The sequence below is a fragment of the Cherax quadricarinatus genome, chromosome 9 (assembly GCF_038502225.1).
Source record: "Cherax quadricarinatus isolate ZL_2023a chromosome 9, ASM3850222v1, whole genome shotgun sequence".
NCBI lineage: Eukaryota > Metazoa > Arthropoda > Malacostraca > Decapoda > Parastacidae > Cherax > Cherax quadricarinatus.
In genome coordinates this window covers 20461937-20479309 of record NC_091300.1, presented here as the reverse complement: position 1 = coordinate 20479309, position 17373 = coordinate 20461937, and the positions used below count along the sequence as shown (strand labels likewise).

At 40.6% G+C, this 17373-nt stretch overlaps 1 protein-coding gene across 9 annotated transcripts in view; it reads left to right on the top strand.

The window, feature by feature from the left end:
• Positions 1 to 17373, top strand: part of PCB (Pyruvate carboxylase) — a 194496-nt gene that overhangs the window by 154793 nt on the left and 22330 nt on the right. For all 9 annotated transcript variants that reach the window (XM_070083295.1, XM_070083287.1, XM_070083294.1 and 6 more), the window contains one exon: positions 9245 to 9406. In XM_070083295.1, coding sequence (XP_069939396.1) covers positions 9245 to 9406 — 162 coding nt within the window. The remainder of the gene's footprint in view (positions 1 to 9244; positions 9407 to 17373) is intronic.

Genomic DNA, 17373 nt, shown 5'->3' with positions numbered 1-17373 from the left:
CGGCATCAGCAGTTTTGGGAGTTGGAAAATTTAGTACTGCAGTTACTTTACTTTGGTCAGTCGTAACCCCTCTAGGAGTGACTACGTGACCAAGAAACTTAATTTCTGATCTGAAAAATTGACATTTTGACAGTTTGATCTTTAAATTGGCTTCTTCAAGCTTACCAAGTACTACATCAAGTCTTTTCAAGTGTGTATCCACGTCTTTAGACATGACGATTACGTCATCTAAGTACACCATAAGTGCATTACCTATGAGACCTCTAAAGATATTAGTCATGAGCCTTGAGAACGTGATAGGGGAAGATCGTAATCCAAATGCCATACGGAGGAAGTGATAATGACCTGTAGGAGTGGAGAATGCAGTTAGCTCTTGGCTGTCCTCGTGAAGAGGGACTTGCCAAAACCCTTGTAACAAATCTAGGGTTGAAAAGACTTTGTTATCTCCGATATTACGTAAAAGATCACCCAGTACAGGGAGTGGAAAGCGATCTGGAATGGTTTTCGCGTTTAACTTCCTAAAGTCAATTACTGGACGCCAAGTACCATCCTTCTTAGGTACTAGTATCAAGGGTGCATTCCAAGGGGAATTGCTAGGTGCAATAACTCCATCATCAAGCATTTGATTGATCAATTCTTCTGCGACAGCAACTTGTGAATGAGGCATTCTGTACGCAGGTATGTAGATAGGTCTAGTACCAGGTTCAAGTGGAATACGATGGGACAATAAGTTCGTTATACCCATCTTCTCACCTGGTAAGGCAATGGCTTTACGACGTTTGTTCAACAGAGTCAACAAACGCTTGACTTCATCTGGGAAGTCAGTGGGAGCTAAGTCTTTCTCCTCAACTGGTGGAACAGATTGATCCAGTGAAGTGGATGAGGTCTCCCCGGCAGAAATAGCACCGACCCACTGGTCAGGTGACAACTCATCCTCTACCTGAACAGGGTAAGGATAGTGAACAAGGTCAACAAGATTGGTATTTGCTCTAAGGCGAACACTGTGACCAGAAGTGTTGGCCAGGTAGAAATGGATCTTACTATCTCTTACAACATGTAAGGATGGTTCAACAAATAGACCTTTTACTTTGCAGGAATCACTGTCAACTAGGACGTTATCACCATCTGGAACACTAGGAACAACCACAGACACTCTAGTGAGAGCACTAGCCGCAACAGAGACGTCTTTCTGCAGACGGCATGTGACATCAACAAGAGATGGCATTACTAGTTGCAAGTAATTGTTTTCCGACAAGGCGTCCCCTGTGGAGAAACTACTACTCGAACTAGCAGGGATAGGTTGTGCACTCAAGGCAATCTGAGCGTCCTCGGACACTTGAGGCATCGGACTATCCTGCAAATCTGAAGGTATAGGTGGAACACTGATGGGAGTGACAGAATTACCAGTGCCTGACCGCTTGGGTACGCTACTGGAGAATGCATTAGCTTGTAAGGACTTAATCCGTACTTCGTACTCTGCAGCAGTATAACAGATTTCTGATCCAAGCTGGTAACCCCAGAATGGAACGATCAAGTCGTCAATTTGTGCATGCCATCGATAAGGGTCGAGCACAATGCGTAAGTCTCGCATGGAAGCAAATCCCAGTAGAAGGTCACCAGGGAAAGTAATCTGGTCGACAACAAGGAAGGAAGCAGTGAAGTCTCTACCTTGGATAGAAAAGGTTAGGGAAGTCCGACCTCGGACACGCAGGTGAGAACCAGATACTCCACTAAGGGAGGACACAGGAGTCGGTTCTACGAGAAGGACATGTCGTAACTTCTTATCCTTAAACAAACTAGACCTAATAATATTGATTTGCGCACCAGAGTCCATGAACAATTGAACGGGCGCATTATAAACAGATGCTTGCACTATAGGGCCTATGGTTGCATTGGAAGTTATGTGCAAACAAAAAGGTGGATTTTCATCAGAAAAGACTTGTTCTACTCCATCCCCAAAATCATCTATGTCAGAGACATGTGAAGCAACAACCTCAGCAGGGTTGTCATTCTCGAGACTGCTTAAGGGGGCTGTAGGGCAAATTTCGTAACTCGTTTATTTACCGTCCGATTTTCTTCAGTTTTGGTGCACAAGACAAAGTGTTCTCACTCTTTCTCGAAAATATTTATAAAAAATATACCTCAAACAACAACTGAGAAAAGACTGATTTACTGAAAATGCCCTTGATTTTGATGCAACTCTTATATGCGGCTACGTAAGGTGGTTTGGACACTTGGTGCCGAGAGAACAATGCTAATACTAATTCGGACCGTAAGATTTCCCTCTAAATACCTTATCGTTATTTCACAAAAAAATAAAGTTTGTTAGTTTCTGGAATATTGCAAAAAAATCTGCCCTTTACTCCCACATAACTCCCGAACTATTTGGAATATTTTCAAAAACTCAACGGTCAGGATAAGAGAAATCATTATTCTACAATATCTGTGAATATTATTCCATTTAATTAAGTAATAAAGGAGCCACATCGAATTATAGGTGAATAAGTTACTTCCGAGATATCGGCCGGAACGCCGGCCGGCCCCCGTCTCAAAAAAAAAAAAAAAAAAATCGCGAAAATCGCGTTTGTTTGGGTGTATTTCTTAGTAAACTGATGTTCTAGTGCAGTTAGCCTCTAAAACACCGTTTTCTCTTACTCAGAAACGACAGGGTGACCAGTTACACTTTTATATCGAAATATTCCCGATAATCTCTGGGCCATATTATGGCCTATTTTATTCAGTCTAGAGTATATAACATGTTTGTATGTTATTTAGAGTGTTTATTATATCATATTAGATCAATTCTGATAGACAAATAAGCCGTAGAGTTGATATATAAGCTGATATAAGCGTAATAATGGGTGATTCCTGGCTGGCACCTCGAGCGGTGGCACACTGCTGAGCGTTCCCATCTGGTTCCCGGCAGTCACTAAGTCTCAGGATAAGTCCCGCCTACTGTTTTATGATGCCAAATAGTCAGTTATTATATTAGAAAGAATAATGCAAGAAAAGGCGATAAAAAACTAGAAAATAACTCCAAAAAATATATAGGCCGTGAGCAGACTCGGTACCAACATCGCCGTCACCATACCTGATATAAATGACTATAATTTCTTGTAGAAACGTCGTAGAACATTCATTCTGGTACCATTGTGTTGCCAAAGAGTTGAGCTTTTTTTCAGTATATATAACTCAATATCCATATTTTTCCGATTTTTCGGTGAGCGCGCGCGGCCAATTGCCCTACAGCCCCCTTAAGGCTTCAAAGGAATTGTGAACGGGGATGGTGTACTCATTATCACCTACTGTCACCATGGGACGGTTTGACTGGGGCGCTCGAATTCCCCCGACTGGGAAGAACGAGCCTGGTTCTGGTTAGTTTGATAATTGAAAGAATGAGCCTGGTTCTGGTTATTTTGAAAACCACGAGATCTGTTTCCTCGACGGGTTCTGCGGTTGGAACGACCACTGAAAGACCTAGAGTACTGAAGGTTATAGAGAGCATTGCACTCAGATGTGTCATGTCCATGTATTCTATGATAAGTACAGTAGGGAAGATCTGAGTACTCATCATCAGTATGACGTCTCTTAGGGTAACTATCAGGACAATTAATTGCAATATGGCCACGGAAACCACAGTTATAACAATTCCGCCGACTATGGTTACTGAATGTACTATGAATACTACGAGGTGTATAACGACTCTGTACACTGGTTCTTGGTGATCTCTGAGATGGTTGACGACTACGATTTGTCTCTGTGGCGCAAACAAGAGGTGGTGCAGACTGAGGCATATCTGTGACATTACTTTTAATACAAGGGAAAGTACCCTGGGGGCACAAGGAACGTACATGATTTAAGGCTGTAAGTGGTTCCATCGTTACAGTTGGAGGATGAGCCTCATAAGCACACACAGAAGCAGGCGGCATTAGTTCTTTAATTGCTCCAAAAGCTGCTATTTTAGCAATTGATTCTGTAAATGGTTTAGCCTCTTCAGGGAGAAAAGTTGATGATTGGACAGCATTGATAAATGATGATAAAAGTTTGTCTAATCTAACAGCAAATGCACTCAACGATTCATTACTCATGGGTGTAGCATTCACTAGTTCCCTAAGAACGACATATGGATCAGCTGTTTTTACTGGGACAAGGAAAGAACGAATCAGTTCCTCATATTGTGACCACTTAGTAAGATTCCTGAAGTCTCGCATATCAAGGAGATCAACAACGTGAACAGCAGCAGGAGATCGATAAAGAGCTTCTTTAGCAATTCTGATAAGGCTTTCCTCTGAAGGAGGACCTTCACCTAGAGCACTAGCACGAGAACGAATGGCTGCAAACCATGCTTCAAGACTATGTACATGGCCATTGAATAAAGGTAACGCATCAAGGGAATCACGAGTATAACTATAATATCTCGGTGTCTGGGTCGGTCTGTCAGTCGGTAAGGAACTGTGAGGACTGATGACAGGACCAGCAGTAGCCTGAGAGGTCTGAGTGTCGACATTCACTAAAGTATCACTTGACGGTATGTGAGACATAATGGCAAAGTAGCACGAGAACAAATAAGGCAAAAATAATGAATAATAAAAATGATATAAAATTCTAGAATTGAGATAAAAGATATACAACTAATTTTGCAGAAAATAAAAAAAATAATGTCTAAGATACACTGCAAGAGGAAGGAAAACTCAATTTAAAGGACTATTGACCAAGAAAAAAAAAATTTACATTGAAATATACAAGTAAAAATATTACTGGAGACTGAATTAAATTCAAAATGAGCTGTCTTTACTCTTGCTAATAAAGAAATTAATTAATTAAATTTTTAAATCAATGTGAAAGTGTAAAATAAAATTACTAAATTGTTAACTGGGAAATTTTAAATATTTTCTAAGAATGCATAGACAAAATTAAAATATAATTCATAAAAATATCAATAAAAGAAAAGAATTCACTGCAGAACAGTTCAACAAAATAATTCACTTCAGAACAAGTGCAACAAAATAAGGTGTAGAAACAATCACTGCAGTAATAAAGTGTCACTGGGAAAACTCAGGTAAAATAATGAATTAAAATATGAAGATCAAAAAAAAATTAACTGATTGAACACTTTAACTCTTAATTGTAAATTAGACAAAACAATTTACTCAAACAGAGTAAGGAAAACACTTTACGTTAAAAGTAATTGAAATTGCATCAAGAGTGAATTTGTTCAAGAATTATAAAAATATGAATAAAATAAACACAGGAACAAAACAGGGAATATAACACTTACAGTGACGGAGCACACTTCATTATAATATATTCTTACAACAAAATCCTGCTGTGACTGATACAACAAAATCTTGCTGTGACTGATACGACAAAAATTTGCTGGCAAAAATAATGGTACACAGTCTGCGAAAAAATTAGAGGAATGAGACACTGCTGGCATACGAAAAAAAGACACACATAGAAATAAATGGAAAATTTAGTATACTGGGGTGAATATCACTGCATGAAATACAATGATAATTACTGGAGAATACAACGCTGAAAGAATACAATAAAAAAATGAATCACTTCACACAGGGTGACTGACTGGTACACTACACAATAATACTTACTAGAGACAGGAGTAACATAAAGAAAAACACAGAATAAAAATATAAGATAAGTGAAAACACTGAAAAATATTGTAAAAATAATGAGTCAAAGAAATACTGCGTTTACACTGAAGAACACAAGGTTTAGAGTACACAAGCAATTTACTATAAATGTCTCACACACGCAAATGTCTTTAAATGCAAGAAAAATGTCTCAAGAAAATTATCACTGGAGTCTGGAGTAGTAGACGGGCGATTACTGGTGATGGGGCGGGTGGTAAGGTGTCCCGCGCGGTGATACTGACGCCTCCTACATTCACTGTTGTCGGAAGAAATGTGCTTTCTAGGAGAACTCACATAACTGGCTTTATCGTTGGCACCAGCTACAATCTCTTGACCAATTATGTGAGCCAAAACAGTACTAGGACCCGGTACAAGGGTGCAAACAACCACAGGTAGATGAGGTGTCTGGTGGTGGGAGAGAGTGGTGGTGGTGGTGGGGTGGTGTGAGTAGAGGGGGGGTGGTGGGTGTGACTCTGCTGGCGCTCACTGGCGCGGACTCCACTCTCTACCCACGAAGGTGGCTTAAGCCACTCTATGCCACAGGAATGGTGAAAACCACTCTTAGCATCCAACAGGGAGCACAAAGCGATATAGACAATACTTCAGAGGAACTTGGCTTACTTCTTACTGCGTGGCTTACTTCTCTCTCTCAGCTGGGTTAGAAGCTGGGTTGGCTGACTGGCTTACCCCACGAGAATGGCTGACTGGAAGACGTGTAACGATGCACAAAGCACGGAGGAGCAGTTGGATGACAGGAGACAGGCTGGATGATAGGCTGACTGGCGTTCACTTCCACAGTCTGGCTTACTGACTGGCTTAATTGCAAAATCCGAGTCAACCCCTCGGAGATTGAAGCAATTAGCACACGAACTAAGCCAGGAAGCTCGAAACGGCTGCAACAGGCTTGCAGGCTGTAGGTTGTGAGGGGAGTAGGCGGCGTGGCTGGAGGTGGTGCTTGAGGGTAGTGGCTGGTGGGTGACGGTTCACCTTTGACCCTGGCGCTACTCACACAAACAGCCTTCTAACGCCTTGAATTACCCTTAAAAACGTAAATCCACGCTCCACACCGCTGTCACCATTTATCATGTGGGAGTTCGATACGTGGATTAGGTAAGAAATACTCGCGTAGGCTGTTATTACGTATAATTGCTGTTATGTGGAGAGAGCCCGCAGCCGTTACCTTGCCTCCTTGGTCACACCCGTAATACTGACTAGCCGGCTGCCCGGTACCCAGTGAGTGGGTCTTTTGAAATAGTGTCAGTTCAGCGCAATATGAAAGACCGTGACTCAGGCAGAGACGGTTGGTCGTTGAGTCAACGGACACTGGTTACTACTGAGACTGGTAACTGGTTACTACTACTGAGAGTCTGATACTGCTCCAGATGAAGCTCTTGCAGCTCTTCAGTGGTTAGCTCTTCCCTGTGGTCCTCCACCAACTCTTCCACATCCTCACCACTCACCTCCAACCCCAGGGTGTACCCCAATGCCACAATAGAGTCCACAACAGGCAGAGGGTGAGCTGAGTCAGGGTCAGCCTCAAACCTTTCAAAATCCCTTTTTTGGACACAATCTGGCCACAATTGTCTCCAAGCAGAGTTCAAAGTCCTGGAAGTCACTCCCTCCCAAGCCTTACCTATAAGGCTTATGGAGCTGTAGATGTTGAAGTGATTCCTCCAGAACTCTCTTAGGGTCAATTTAGTGTCTGTGGTCACTTCAAAGCACTTTTCAAACACTGCTTTTGTGTAGAGTTTTTTGAAGTTAGAAATGACCTGCTGGTCCATGTGCTGGAGGAGAGGAGTGTTGTTAGGAGGCAAGAACTTCACTTTTATAAAACTGAAGTCCTTAGACAAGAGGTCTAATAAGTTTAGAGGATGAGCAGGAGCATTGTCCATTAACAGGAGGCACTTGAGTGGCAATTTCTTTTCCTGGAGGCATTTTTTCACACTGGGGTCTAACACTTCATAGACCCACTCTTTGAAAATTTGTCTTGTGACCCATGCCTTATGATTAGCTTTCCACAAGACACATAACTTGTTCTTAGACATTGTTTTTCTTAAACACACTGGGATTTTCTGAATGATACACAAGTAAAGGCTTCACTTTAAAATCACCACTAGCATTAGCACAGAACAAAAGAGTAAGCCTGTCTTTCATAGGCTTATGTCCTGGCAGTGCTTTTTCCTCCTGTGTGATGAAGGTCCTTTTTGGCATTTTCTTCCAAAACAAGCCTGTTTCATCACAATTAAACACTTGTTCAGGTTTGAATTCTTCACTGTCTATGTACCCCTTAAACTCCTGTACAAACTTCTCAGCTGCCTGTTTGTCTGAACTGGCTGCCTCACCATGTCTTACAACATTGTGTATGCCACTCCGCTTCTTAAATCTGTCAAACCAGCCTCTGCTCTCCTTAGATTCACTATCAGCACTGGTTCCAGGAGTTTTCTTTACCAGATCGGTATGCAACTTCCTTGCCTTTTCACAAATAATCGTCTCTGAAACGCTGTCACCTGCAATCTCTCTATCCTTGATCCACACCAGCAACAACTTCTCAACCTCTTCAACTATTTGTGGTCTTTTTTTGGTTAGCATATTAACACCTTTCGCAACATCATCTTCCTTGATTTGTTCTTTCTTTGACAGGATAGAACCGATGGTCAACTTGTTTTTCCCATACATCCTGGCAAGCTCAACAAGTCTTGCACCACTCTCATACTTCTGTATTATTTCCTTCTTCATATCTATGGTGTTTCTCACTTTCTTTACCATAGGGGTACCACTAGCAAGTTTCTTTGGGCCCATGGCAGCTTATTTCACAGTCCCACAGGCACTAAACACAACGAAATAATCGTAAAATATGTGAATGAAAGCGCAGGTTGGTGTTCACTCAAGCATAAACAAAGCTAGACTGCTCATGGCACCTGCGCAGGGACGCGGACATGTCCTGTACCCGGCGGTCCAAAATTAGGGGCGCGTTCAATAATAGGGACACAAGTTTGTCCGAAAAAATGGTCCTTTTTTCGAAACATCTGAAACAATATGGAGTTGAAGTGATAGGATGGGGCCTTATATACCACCAAGAGGTGATACGTTCGATTTTTGAGGTTCCACTGTATATGTATACACATCCATCTAGTTTTCTTCTATTTTCTTAATAGTTCTTGTTCTTATTTATTTCCTTTCATTTCCATGGGGAAGTGGAAAAGAATCCTTCCTCCATAAGCTGTGTGTGTTGTAAAAGGCAACTAAAATGCCAGGAGCAAGGGGCTAATAGCAACTTCTCCTGTATAAATTACTAAATATAAGATGAAATTTTTTCTTTTTCAGGTCTCCCTACCTTGTTGGGAGATGTATGGTGTGTTTAAACAAAAAAAAATTATTTGTACAAATATTTTTACTGTATTTTGATTACTTTTTGTGAAGATTTGGTGGTAATTTCGTAGATAATAAATTTATTCATTACTGCTTGTCTGGCCATTACGTATGTAAATATATAGTTTAATGTTTTTGAATATCTATTACATTCTTTCTAAAAATATTACTGTAATTTTCTCATGTGAGAAAATGTTTTTAAAGTTAAGAGTTTTGTTTTCTAGGTTGGTGAAGAGTTTGAGGTACAAATTGAAAAAGGAAAAACTCTGCACATTAAAACACTAGCTATGGCTGAAGATCTCAATGTCAATGGAGAACGGGAAGTGTTTTTTGAATTGAATGGTCAACTTCGATCAGTAATGGTTCGTGATCAAGAAGCTGTAAAGGTAAGAATTACAGACAATTGTTAAATTAAGGTGCAATGGAAAAAATTCTAATGAGCCTGCCCATTGGAACTAGACTATGCTTTATTTTGTCCTGGATCATTTTGAAGTTCTAATGTGATAATGGCTGAGGTTAGACCCAAATCCCTCATCTACCCTTATCATTTATAGTTCATTAATTTATCAGTTTCAGCCTTGTGACATTTTTTTATTTTTCAGAACAACTGTATTGTACTGGAAAATGCATAGTTGGTACCTATAGCATTGAGATTGCATGAACATGAGCTGTGTGGATTTACTGCTACTGATATTTTTTATAGTTTCATAATAAATTTTGATAGTAAAATCACTATTAACAAAGACTTAAACCCAGTATCACATGACATTTTTAGTTGGAAGGAGTAGAACTCTTTCCCCTAGGCATGGCAAAACTTAATGTGTAATTGTCCTAATTTTGGACAAATTTAAGTTAAGAATGGATGCAGTGAGGTTCATTTCAACAGTTTGTTCCTCTATATTCAGTCATTAGATTGCAGTTATCAAAATCTATATTATGGTGAAAATCGTGCATATGATAGAAAGCAGCAATGTTTATACATATTAAAGTTTATGGATGTTGAACTATACAGTAGAGCCCCGCCTTACGGCGTTCCACTAATACGGCTATTTCAAATTATGACCAAAACACACTATATGGCTCTCCGTCTTTCTAATATGGCGCACACCACCTGGTTTACTACATTCTCCGTGAGCACCATGTCTTTCCATTATGTTTGGGAACTTTCCAAAATTTCAAGTGTTTTAAAGTTATTTCATATTTTATATATATGTACTCTGATAATTATGCTTGTGTGTACCTGTACCTAAGGAAACTTACACACTGTGCTGGCATACAGGTACACATTAAAATCACTAAGAGTGTCTTATTAGTCTTGAAGATGCCATATTAATGATAATAACAACACACAACTAGGTAGTAGGTTGGTAGACAGCAACCGCCCAGGGAGGTACTACCGTCCTGCCAGGCAAGTGTAAAACTGAAGCCTGTAATTGTTTTACACGATGGTAGGATTGCTGGTGTCTTTTTTTTTTTTTCCCGTCTCATACACATGCAAGATTTCAGGTATGTCTTGCTACTTCTACTTACACTTAGGTCACACTACACATACACGTGCAAGCATATACAGTGGACCCCCGGTTAACGATATTTTTTCACTCCAGAAGTATGTTCAGGTGCCAGTACTGACCGAATTTGTTCCCATAAGAAATATTGTGAAGTAGATTAGTCCACTTCAGACCCCCAAACATACACGTACAAATGCACTTACATAAATACACTTACATAATTGGTCACATTCGGAGGTAATCGTTATGCGGGGGGTCCACTGTATATACACACCCCTTTGGGTTTTCTTCTATTTTCTTTCTAGTTCTTGTTTATTTCCTCTTACCTCCATGGGGAAGTGGAACAGAATTCTTCCTCCGTAAGCCATGCGTGTTGTAAGAGGCGACTAAAATGCCGGGAGCAAGGGGCTAGTAACCCCTTCTCCTGTATATATTACTAAATGTAAAAGGAGAAACTTTCGTTTTTCCTTTTGGGCCACCCCGCCTCAGTGGGATACAGCCAGTGTGTCGAAAGAAAGAACAACACACAAAAGAGATTGTAAAAATTATAGAGGAATAAGTTTATTGAGTATACCAGGAAAAGTGTACGGTAGGGTTATTACTGAAAGAATTAGAGGTAAGACAGAATGTAGGATTGCGGATGAGCAAGGAGGTTTCAGAGTGGGTAGGGGATGTGTAGATCAAGTGTTTACATTGAAGCATATATGTGAACAGTATTTAGATAAAGGTAGGGAAGTTTTTATTGCATTTATGGATTTAGTAAAGGCATATTATAGTGGATAGGGGAGCAATGTGGCAGATGTTGCAAGTATATGGAATAGGTGGTAAGTTACTAAATGCTGTAAAGAGTTTTTATGAGGATAGTGAGGCTCAGGTTAGGGTGTGTAGAAGAGAGGGAGACTACTTCCCGGTAAAAGTAGGTCTTAGACAGGGATGTGTAATGTCACCATGGTTGTTTAATATATTTATAGATGGGGTTGTAAAAGAAGTAAATGCTAGGGTGTTCGGGAGAGGGGTGGGATTAAATTATGGGGAATCAAGTACGAAATGGGAATTGACAGTTACTTTTTGCTGATGATACTGTGCTTATGGGAGATTCTAAAGAAAAATTGCAAAGGTTAGTGGATGAGTTTGGGAGTGTGTGTAAAGGTAGAAAGTTGAAAGTGAACATAGAAAAGAGTAAGGTGATACGGGTATCAAATGATTTAGATAAAGAAAAATTGGATATCAAATTGGGGAGGAGTATGGAAGAAGTGAATGTTTTCAGATACTTGGGAGTTGACGTGTCGGCGGATGGATTTATGAAGGATGATTACTAAATTTAAAAGAGAAACTTTCGTTTTTCTTTTTGGGCCACCCTGCCTTGGTGGGATATGGCTGGTGTGTTGAAAGAAAGAAAAAAGAGGGTAATCATAGAATTGATGAAGGAAAAAAGGTGAGTGGTGCATTGAGGTATATGTGGAGTCAAAAAAAACGTCATCTATGGAGGCAAAGAAGGGAATGTATGAAAGTATAGTAGTACCAACACACTTATATGGGTGTGAAGCTTGGGTTGTGAATGCAGCAGTGAGGAGGCGGTTGGAGGCAGTGGAGATGTCCTGTCTAAGGGTAATGTGTGGTGTAAATATGCAGAAAATTAGGAGGTGGTGTGGAGTTAATAAAAGTATTAGCCAGAGGGCTGAAGAGGGGTTGTTGAGGTGGTTTGGTCATTTAGAGAGAATGGATCAAAGTAGAATATGGAGAGCATTTAAATCTGTAGGAGAAGGAAGGCGGGGTAGGGGTCGTCCTCAAAAAGGTTGGAAGGAAGGGGTAAGGGAGGTTTTGTGGGCGAGGGGCTTGGACTTCCAGTAGGCGTGCATGAACGTGTTCGATAGGAGTGAATGGAGACGAATGGTATTTGGGACCTGACGATCTGTTGGAGTGTGAGCAGGGTAATATTTAGTGAAGGGATTCAGGGAAACCGATTATTTTTATATAGCCAGACTTGAGTCCTGGAAATGGGAAGTACAATGCCTGCACTCTAAAGGAGGGGTTTTGGGATATTAGCAGTTTGGAGGGATATGTTGTGTATCTTTATACGTACATGTATATGCTTCTAAAATGTTGCTCTGAGCACCTCTGCAAAAACAGTGATTATGTGTGAGTGAGGTGAAAGTGTTGAATGATGATGAAAGTATTTTCTTTTTGGGGATTTTCTTTTTAGGTCACCCTGCCTTGGTGGGAGACGGCTAACTTGTTAAAAAAAAAAAAAAAAATAATAATAATCACTCTGAGGCACATTAAATGTCATATAAAATGTTAATACAGTGGAACCTTTACTTGCGAGCGCATCCATGTGCAAGTTTCTCCAATTACAAGCAGTCGATGGGTCAGTTTTTTGCTTCCATACGCGAGCAAAATTTCCACAAGCGAGCAGACCTCAAGGCAGGTGCCTTAACGCTGATGAGAGGCTCTTGATCTAGGAAATTGCATCTCATTTGTTTGTTGGAGTATCTTATTGAAACTTGGGCAATATATGATGGAAAGATGCTTCTTAATGTAATAATAATCATATGTATAATAATAATAATAATATGTATAATAATAATAATAGTATAAAAATGTAATACAATGATAATAATGATATTATAATACAAAAATAATAATATAATTACGTGTGGGTGGGTTGGGGTGGCCTGGCTGGCTACTGTACCTACCACACCTAACTTCTTACAATAAACACTACTCACTTCTCACCCTACATTAAGACTACAAATATTTTGAGGTAAGTAATGAGTACACTGTGTGTGTATTTTACTTTGTTTTTTAATGCCTTGTTCTATTACTAACTTAATATATGTTAGTGTAAACTTATTGTCTGACATTTGAGTGGAAACAAATGGCGTTCGGCTTTCTGGCGATGTGCTTCCCAGCAGTAGCCTGGAACCTAAGCTGCCGTATAAGTGGGGCCCTACTGTATGTTTTTTTTATGGACTCTGCTTCAAAAAGTAAAAATACACAACTTTGCCATTGTATTGACTAGTAATCTGTTATGTTCACATTAATGTGAGACATAACAAATCACAGTAGCATTTATTATTATTATAGGCTTGATTCAAGGAAGGACAATATAGTTCAAATTCCTTGAATCAAGGGACCTTCACTAGTATGAGGCAAACCCACTTGACAGGAGGATAATAATAAGTATGTGATAAGACTACAATCATAATGAGTCATAATTATTTTTTTTTCTTTTTCATATTCACAAATTGTGCTGAACCCTTGAGTCACAAAGCATCAAAAGGCTGAGGAGAGTTATCAGCTAAGGGAAGTAATGCAACAGATGAACTTAATCAACAAGAAAAGCTAGTGTTGGATTAATAAATCAATTTCAGTAAAATATTAGTGTGCGACTGTACTGCAAGTAGGTTTTTCCAAAAGAGCAGGCAACGTAAGAGTGCCCTGGTCCTGAAAAACAGATGGAAAATAAATCCTACATCTTGTTTAGTGGTGGAACAATTGAATAAAGTGTTTTAATTGTCAACAAAGTTTTACAAATTACACAGATGTCAGGCACCTTTCCACATAAGCCAGTTTTGCATGGTCTATACTCTAATGTACAAGTGCCATTTTCCAAACCCTACAAGGAACCAAGAACCCAACTGTTTAATCAAGAATAACTATCCATTATCCTGGACCAAAGACTTTACCACTAATCCTGAATGCTCTTTTAAGAAGACAAAACTGGAAAATAGGATAGGTACAGTGTATCCCTGTGGAAGATGGACAGGGCCTGGACTACAGAGCATACACAAGTGTGCAAGTTCATTTCTCTGGCCACTAGAATATCCAAGGACTCGGCAAAAATTTTATTTGCTGAAGAGAACACAGGAGTCAAAGCTATAAATTACTTGTAATGTACTTTGAGACTGAGACCACAACAATGAAGTAAGAAGAGAAGTAATGCAGATGATAGCTGTAAAAAGTGCTCATGATTCTGCCATGAAAGTAATAAACAAATCCAGTAGGCATCTCTGTATTACAGTATCTGGAAAAACTGCTCCATCCTACACCATTAGAGGATTTAAAGCTGTGCACAGCTTTAGTATGAAGTTATATTATTTTATTAACACATCAGCTGTTTTCCACCAAGGCAGGGTGGCCTAAAAAAAAAAACTTTAATCATTCACTCCATCATTGTCTTGCCAGAGATGTGCTTACATTACAGTTATAAAATTGCAATATTAACACCCCTCCTTCAGAGTGCAGGCACTGTACTTCCCATCTCCAGGACACACATCTGGCCTTCCGGTTTCCCTGAATCCCTTCATAAATATTACCTTGCTCACACTCCAACAGCACATAAAGTCCTAAAAACCATTTGCTCCTATCTCACACACACACACACACACACGTGCACACTCACACGCACACACGCACACATGCACACTCACACGCACACACGCATGCGCTTGCTGGAAGTCCAGGCCCCCCCCTCCCCCACGAAACTTTTACTCCCTCCAGCCTTTCGTAGGCCGACCCTTACCCTGCCTTCCCTCCACTACAGGTTTATACACTCTTGAAGTCATTTTATTTCGTTCCACCCTCTCTACATTTCCAAACCACCTCAGTGACCCCTCTTCAGCCCTCTGGATAATAGTTTCAGTAATCCCGCACCACCACCTAATCTCCAAACTACGGATTCTGCATTATATTTACACCACACATTGCCCTCAGATATGACATCTCCACTGCCTCCAGCCTTCTCCTTGTTGCAACATTCACCACCCATGCTTCACACCCACATAAGAGCATTGGTATAACTGTACTCTCATGCCATCCCCTGTTTGCTTCCATGGATAAAGTTCTTTGTCTCCACAGACTCTTCAGTGCACCATTCACTTTTTCCCCCTTCATCTTTCGTAGACCATCTGCAGTTGAAAATGGTCAAGGTCAAGGAAGTGTAGTAGTACATATTCATAGCAGGGATACAATACTTTGGAAAGGGAAGGGTGGAAGGATATTTTTTTTTTACACACTGGCCGATTCCCACCAAGGCAGGGTGGCCCGAAAAAGAAAAACTTTCACCATCATTCACTCCATCATTGTCTTGCCAGAAATGTGCTTTACACTACAGTTTTTAAACTGCAACATTAACACCCCTCCTTCAGAGTGCAGGCACTGTACTTCCCATCTCCAGGACTCAAGTCCGGCTGCCGGTTTCCCTGAATCCCTTCATAAATGTTACTTTGCTCACACTCCAACAGCACGTCAAGTATTAAAAACCATTTGTCTCCATTCACTCCTATCAAACACGCTCACGCATGCCCGCTGGAAGTCCAAGCCCCTCGCACACAAAACTTCCTTTACCCCCCTCCCTCCCTCCAAACTTTCCTAGGCCGACCCCTACCCTGCCTTCCTTCCACTACAGACTGATACACTCTTGAAGTCATTCTGTTTCGTTCCATTCTCTCTACATGTCCGAACCACCTCGACAACCCTTCCTCAGCCCTCTGGACAATAGTTTTGGCAATCCCACACCACCTCCTAACTTCCAAACTACGAATTCTCTGCATTATATTCACACCACACATTGCCCTCAAACATGACAACTCCACTGCCTCCAGCCTTCTCCTCGCTGCAACATTCATCACCCATGCTTCACACCCATATAAGAGCGTTGGTAAAACTATACTCTCATACATTCCCCTCTTTGCCTCAAAGGACAAAGTTCTTTGTCTCCACAGACTCCTAATTGCACCGCTCACCCTTTTCCCCTCATCAATTCTATGATTCACCTCATCTTTCATAGACCCATCCACTGACAAGTCCATTCCCAAATATCTGAATACATTTACCTCCTCAATACTCTCTCCCTCCAATCTGATATCCAATCTTTCATCACCTAATCTTTTTGTTATCCTCATATCCTTGCTCTTTCCTGTATTCACTTTTAATTTTCTTTTACATACCCTACCAAATTCATCCACCAACCTCTGCAACTTCTCTTCAGAATCTCCCAAGAGCACAGTGTCATCAGCAAAGAGCAACTGTGACAACTCCCACTTTGTGTGATTCTTTATCTTTTAACTCCACGCCTCTTGCCAAGACCCTCGCATTTACTTCTCTTACAACCCCATCTATAAATATATTAAACAACCACGGTGACATCACACATCCCTGTCTAAGGCCTACTTTTACTGGGAAATAATCTCCCTCTTTCCTACATACTCTAACTTGAGCCTCACTATCCTCATAAAAACTCTTCACTGCTTTCAGTAACCTACCTCCTGTACCATACACCTGCAACATCTGCCACATTGCCCCCCTGTCCACCCTGTCATACGCCCTTTCCAGATCCATAAATGCCACAAAAACCTCTTTAGCCTTATCTAAATATTGTTCATTTACATGTTTCACTGTAAACACCTGGTCCACACACCCCCTACCTTTCCTAAAGCCTCCTTGTTCATCTGCTATCCTATTCTCCGTCTTACTCTTAATTCTTTCAATAATAACTCTACCATACACTTTACCAGGTATACTCAACAGACTTATCCCCCTGTAATTTTTGCACTCTCTTTTGTCCCCTTTGTCTTTATACAAAGGAACTATGCATGCTCTCTGCCAATCCCTAGGTACCTTACCCTCTTCCATACATTTATTAAATAATTGCACCAACCACTCCAAAACTATATCCCCACCTGCTTTAACATTTCTATCTTTATCCCATCAATCCCAGCTGCCTTACCCCCTTTCATTTTACCTAATGCCTTGCAAACTTCCCCCACACTCACAGCTGGCTCTTCCTCACTCCTACAAGATGTTATTCCTCCTTGCCCTATACACGAAATCACAGCTTCCCT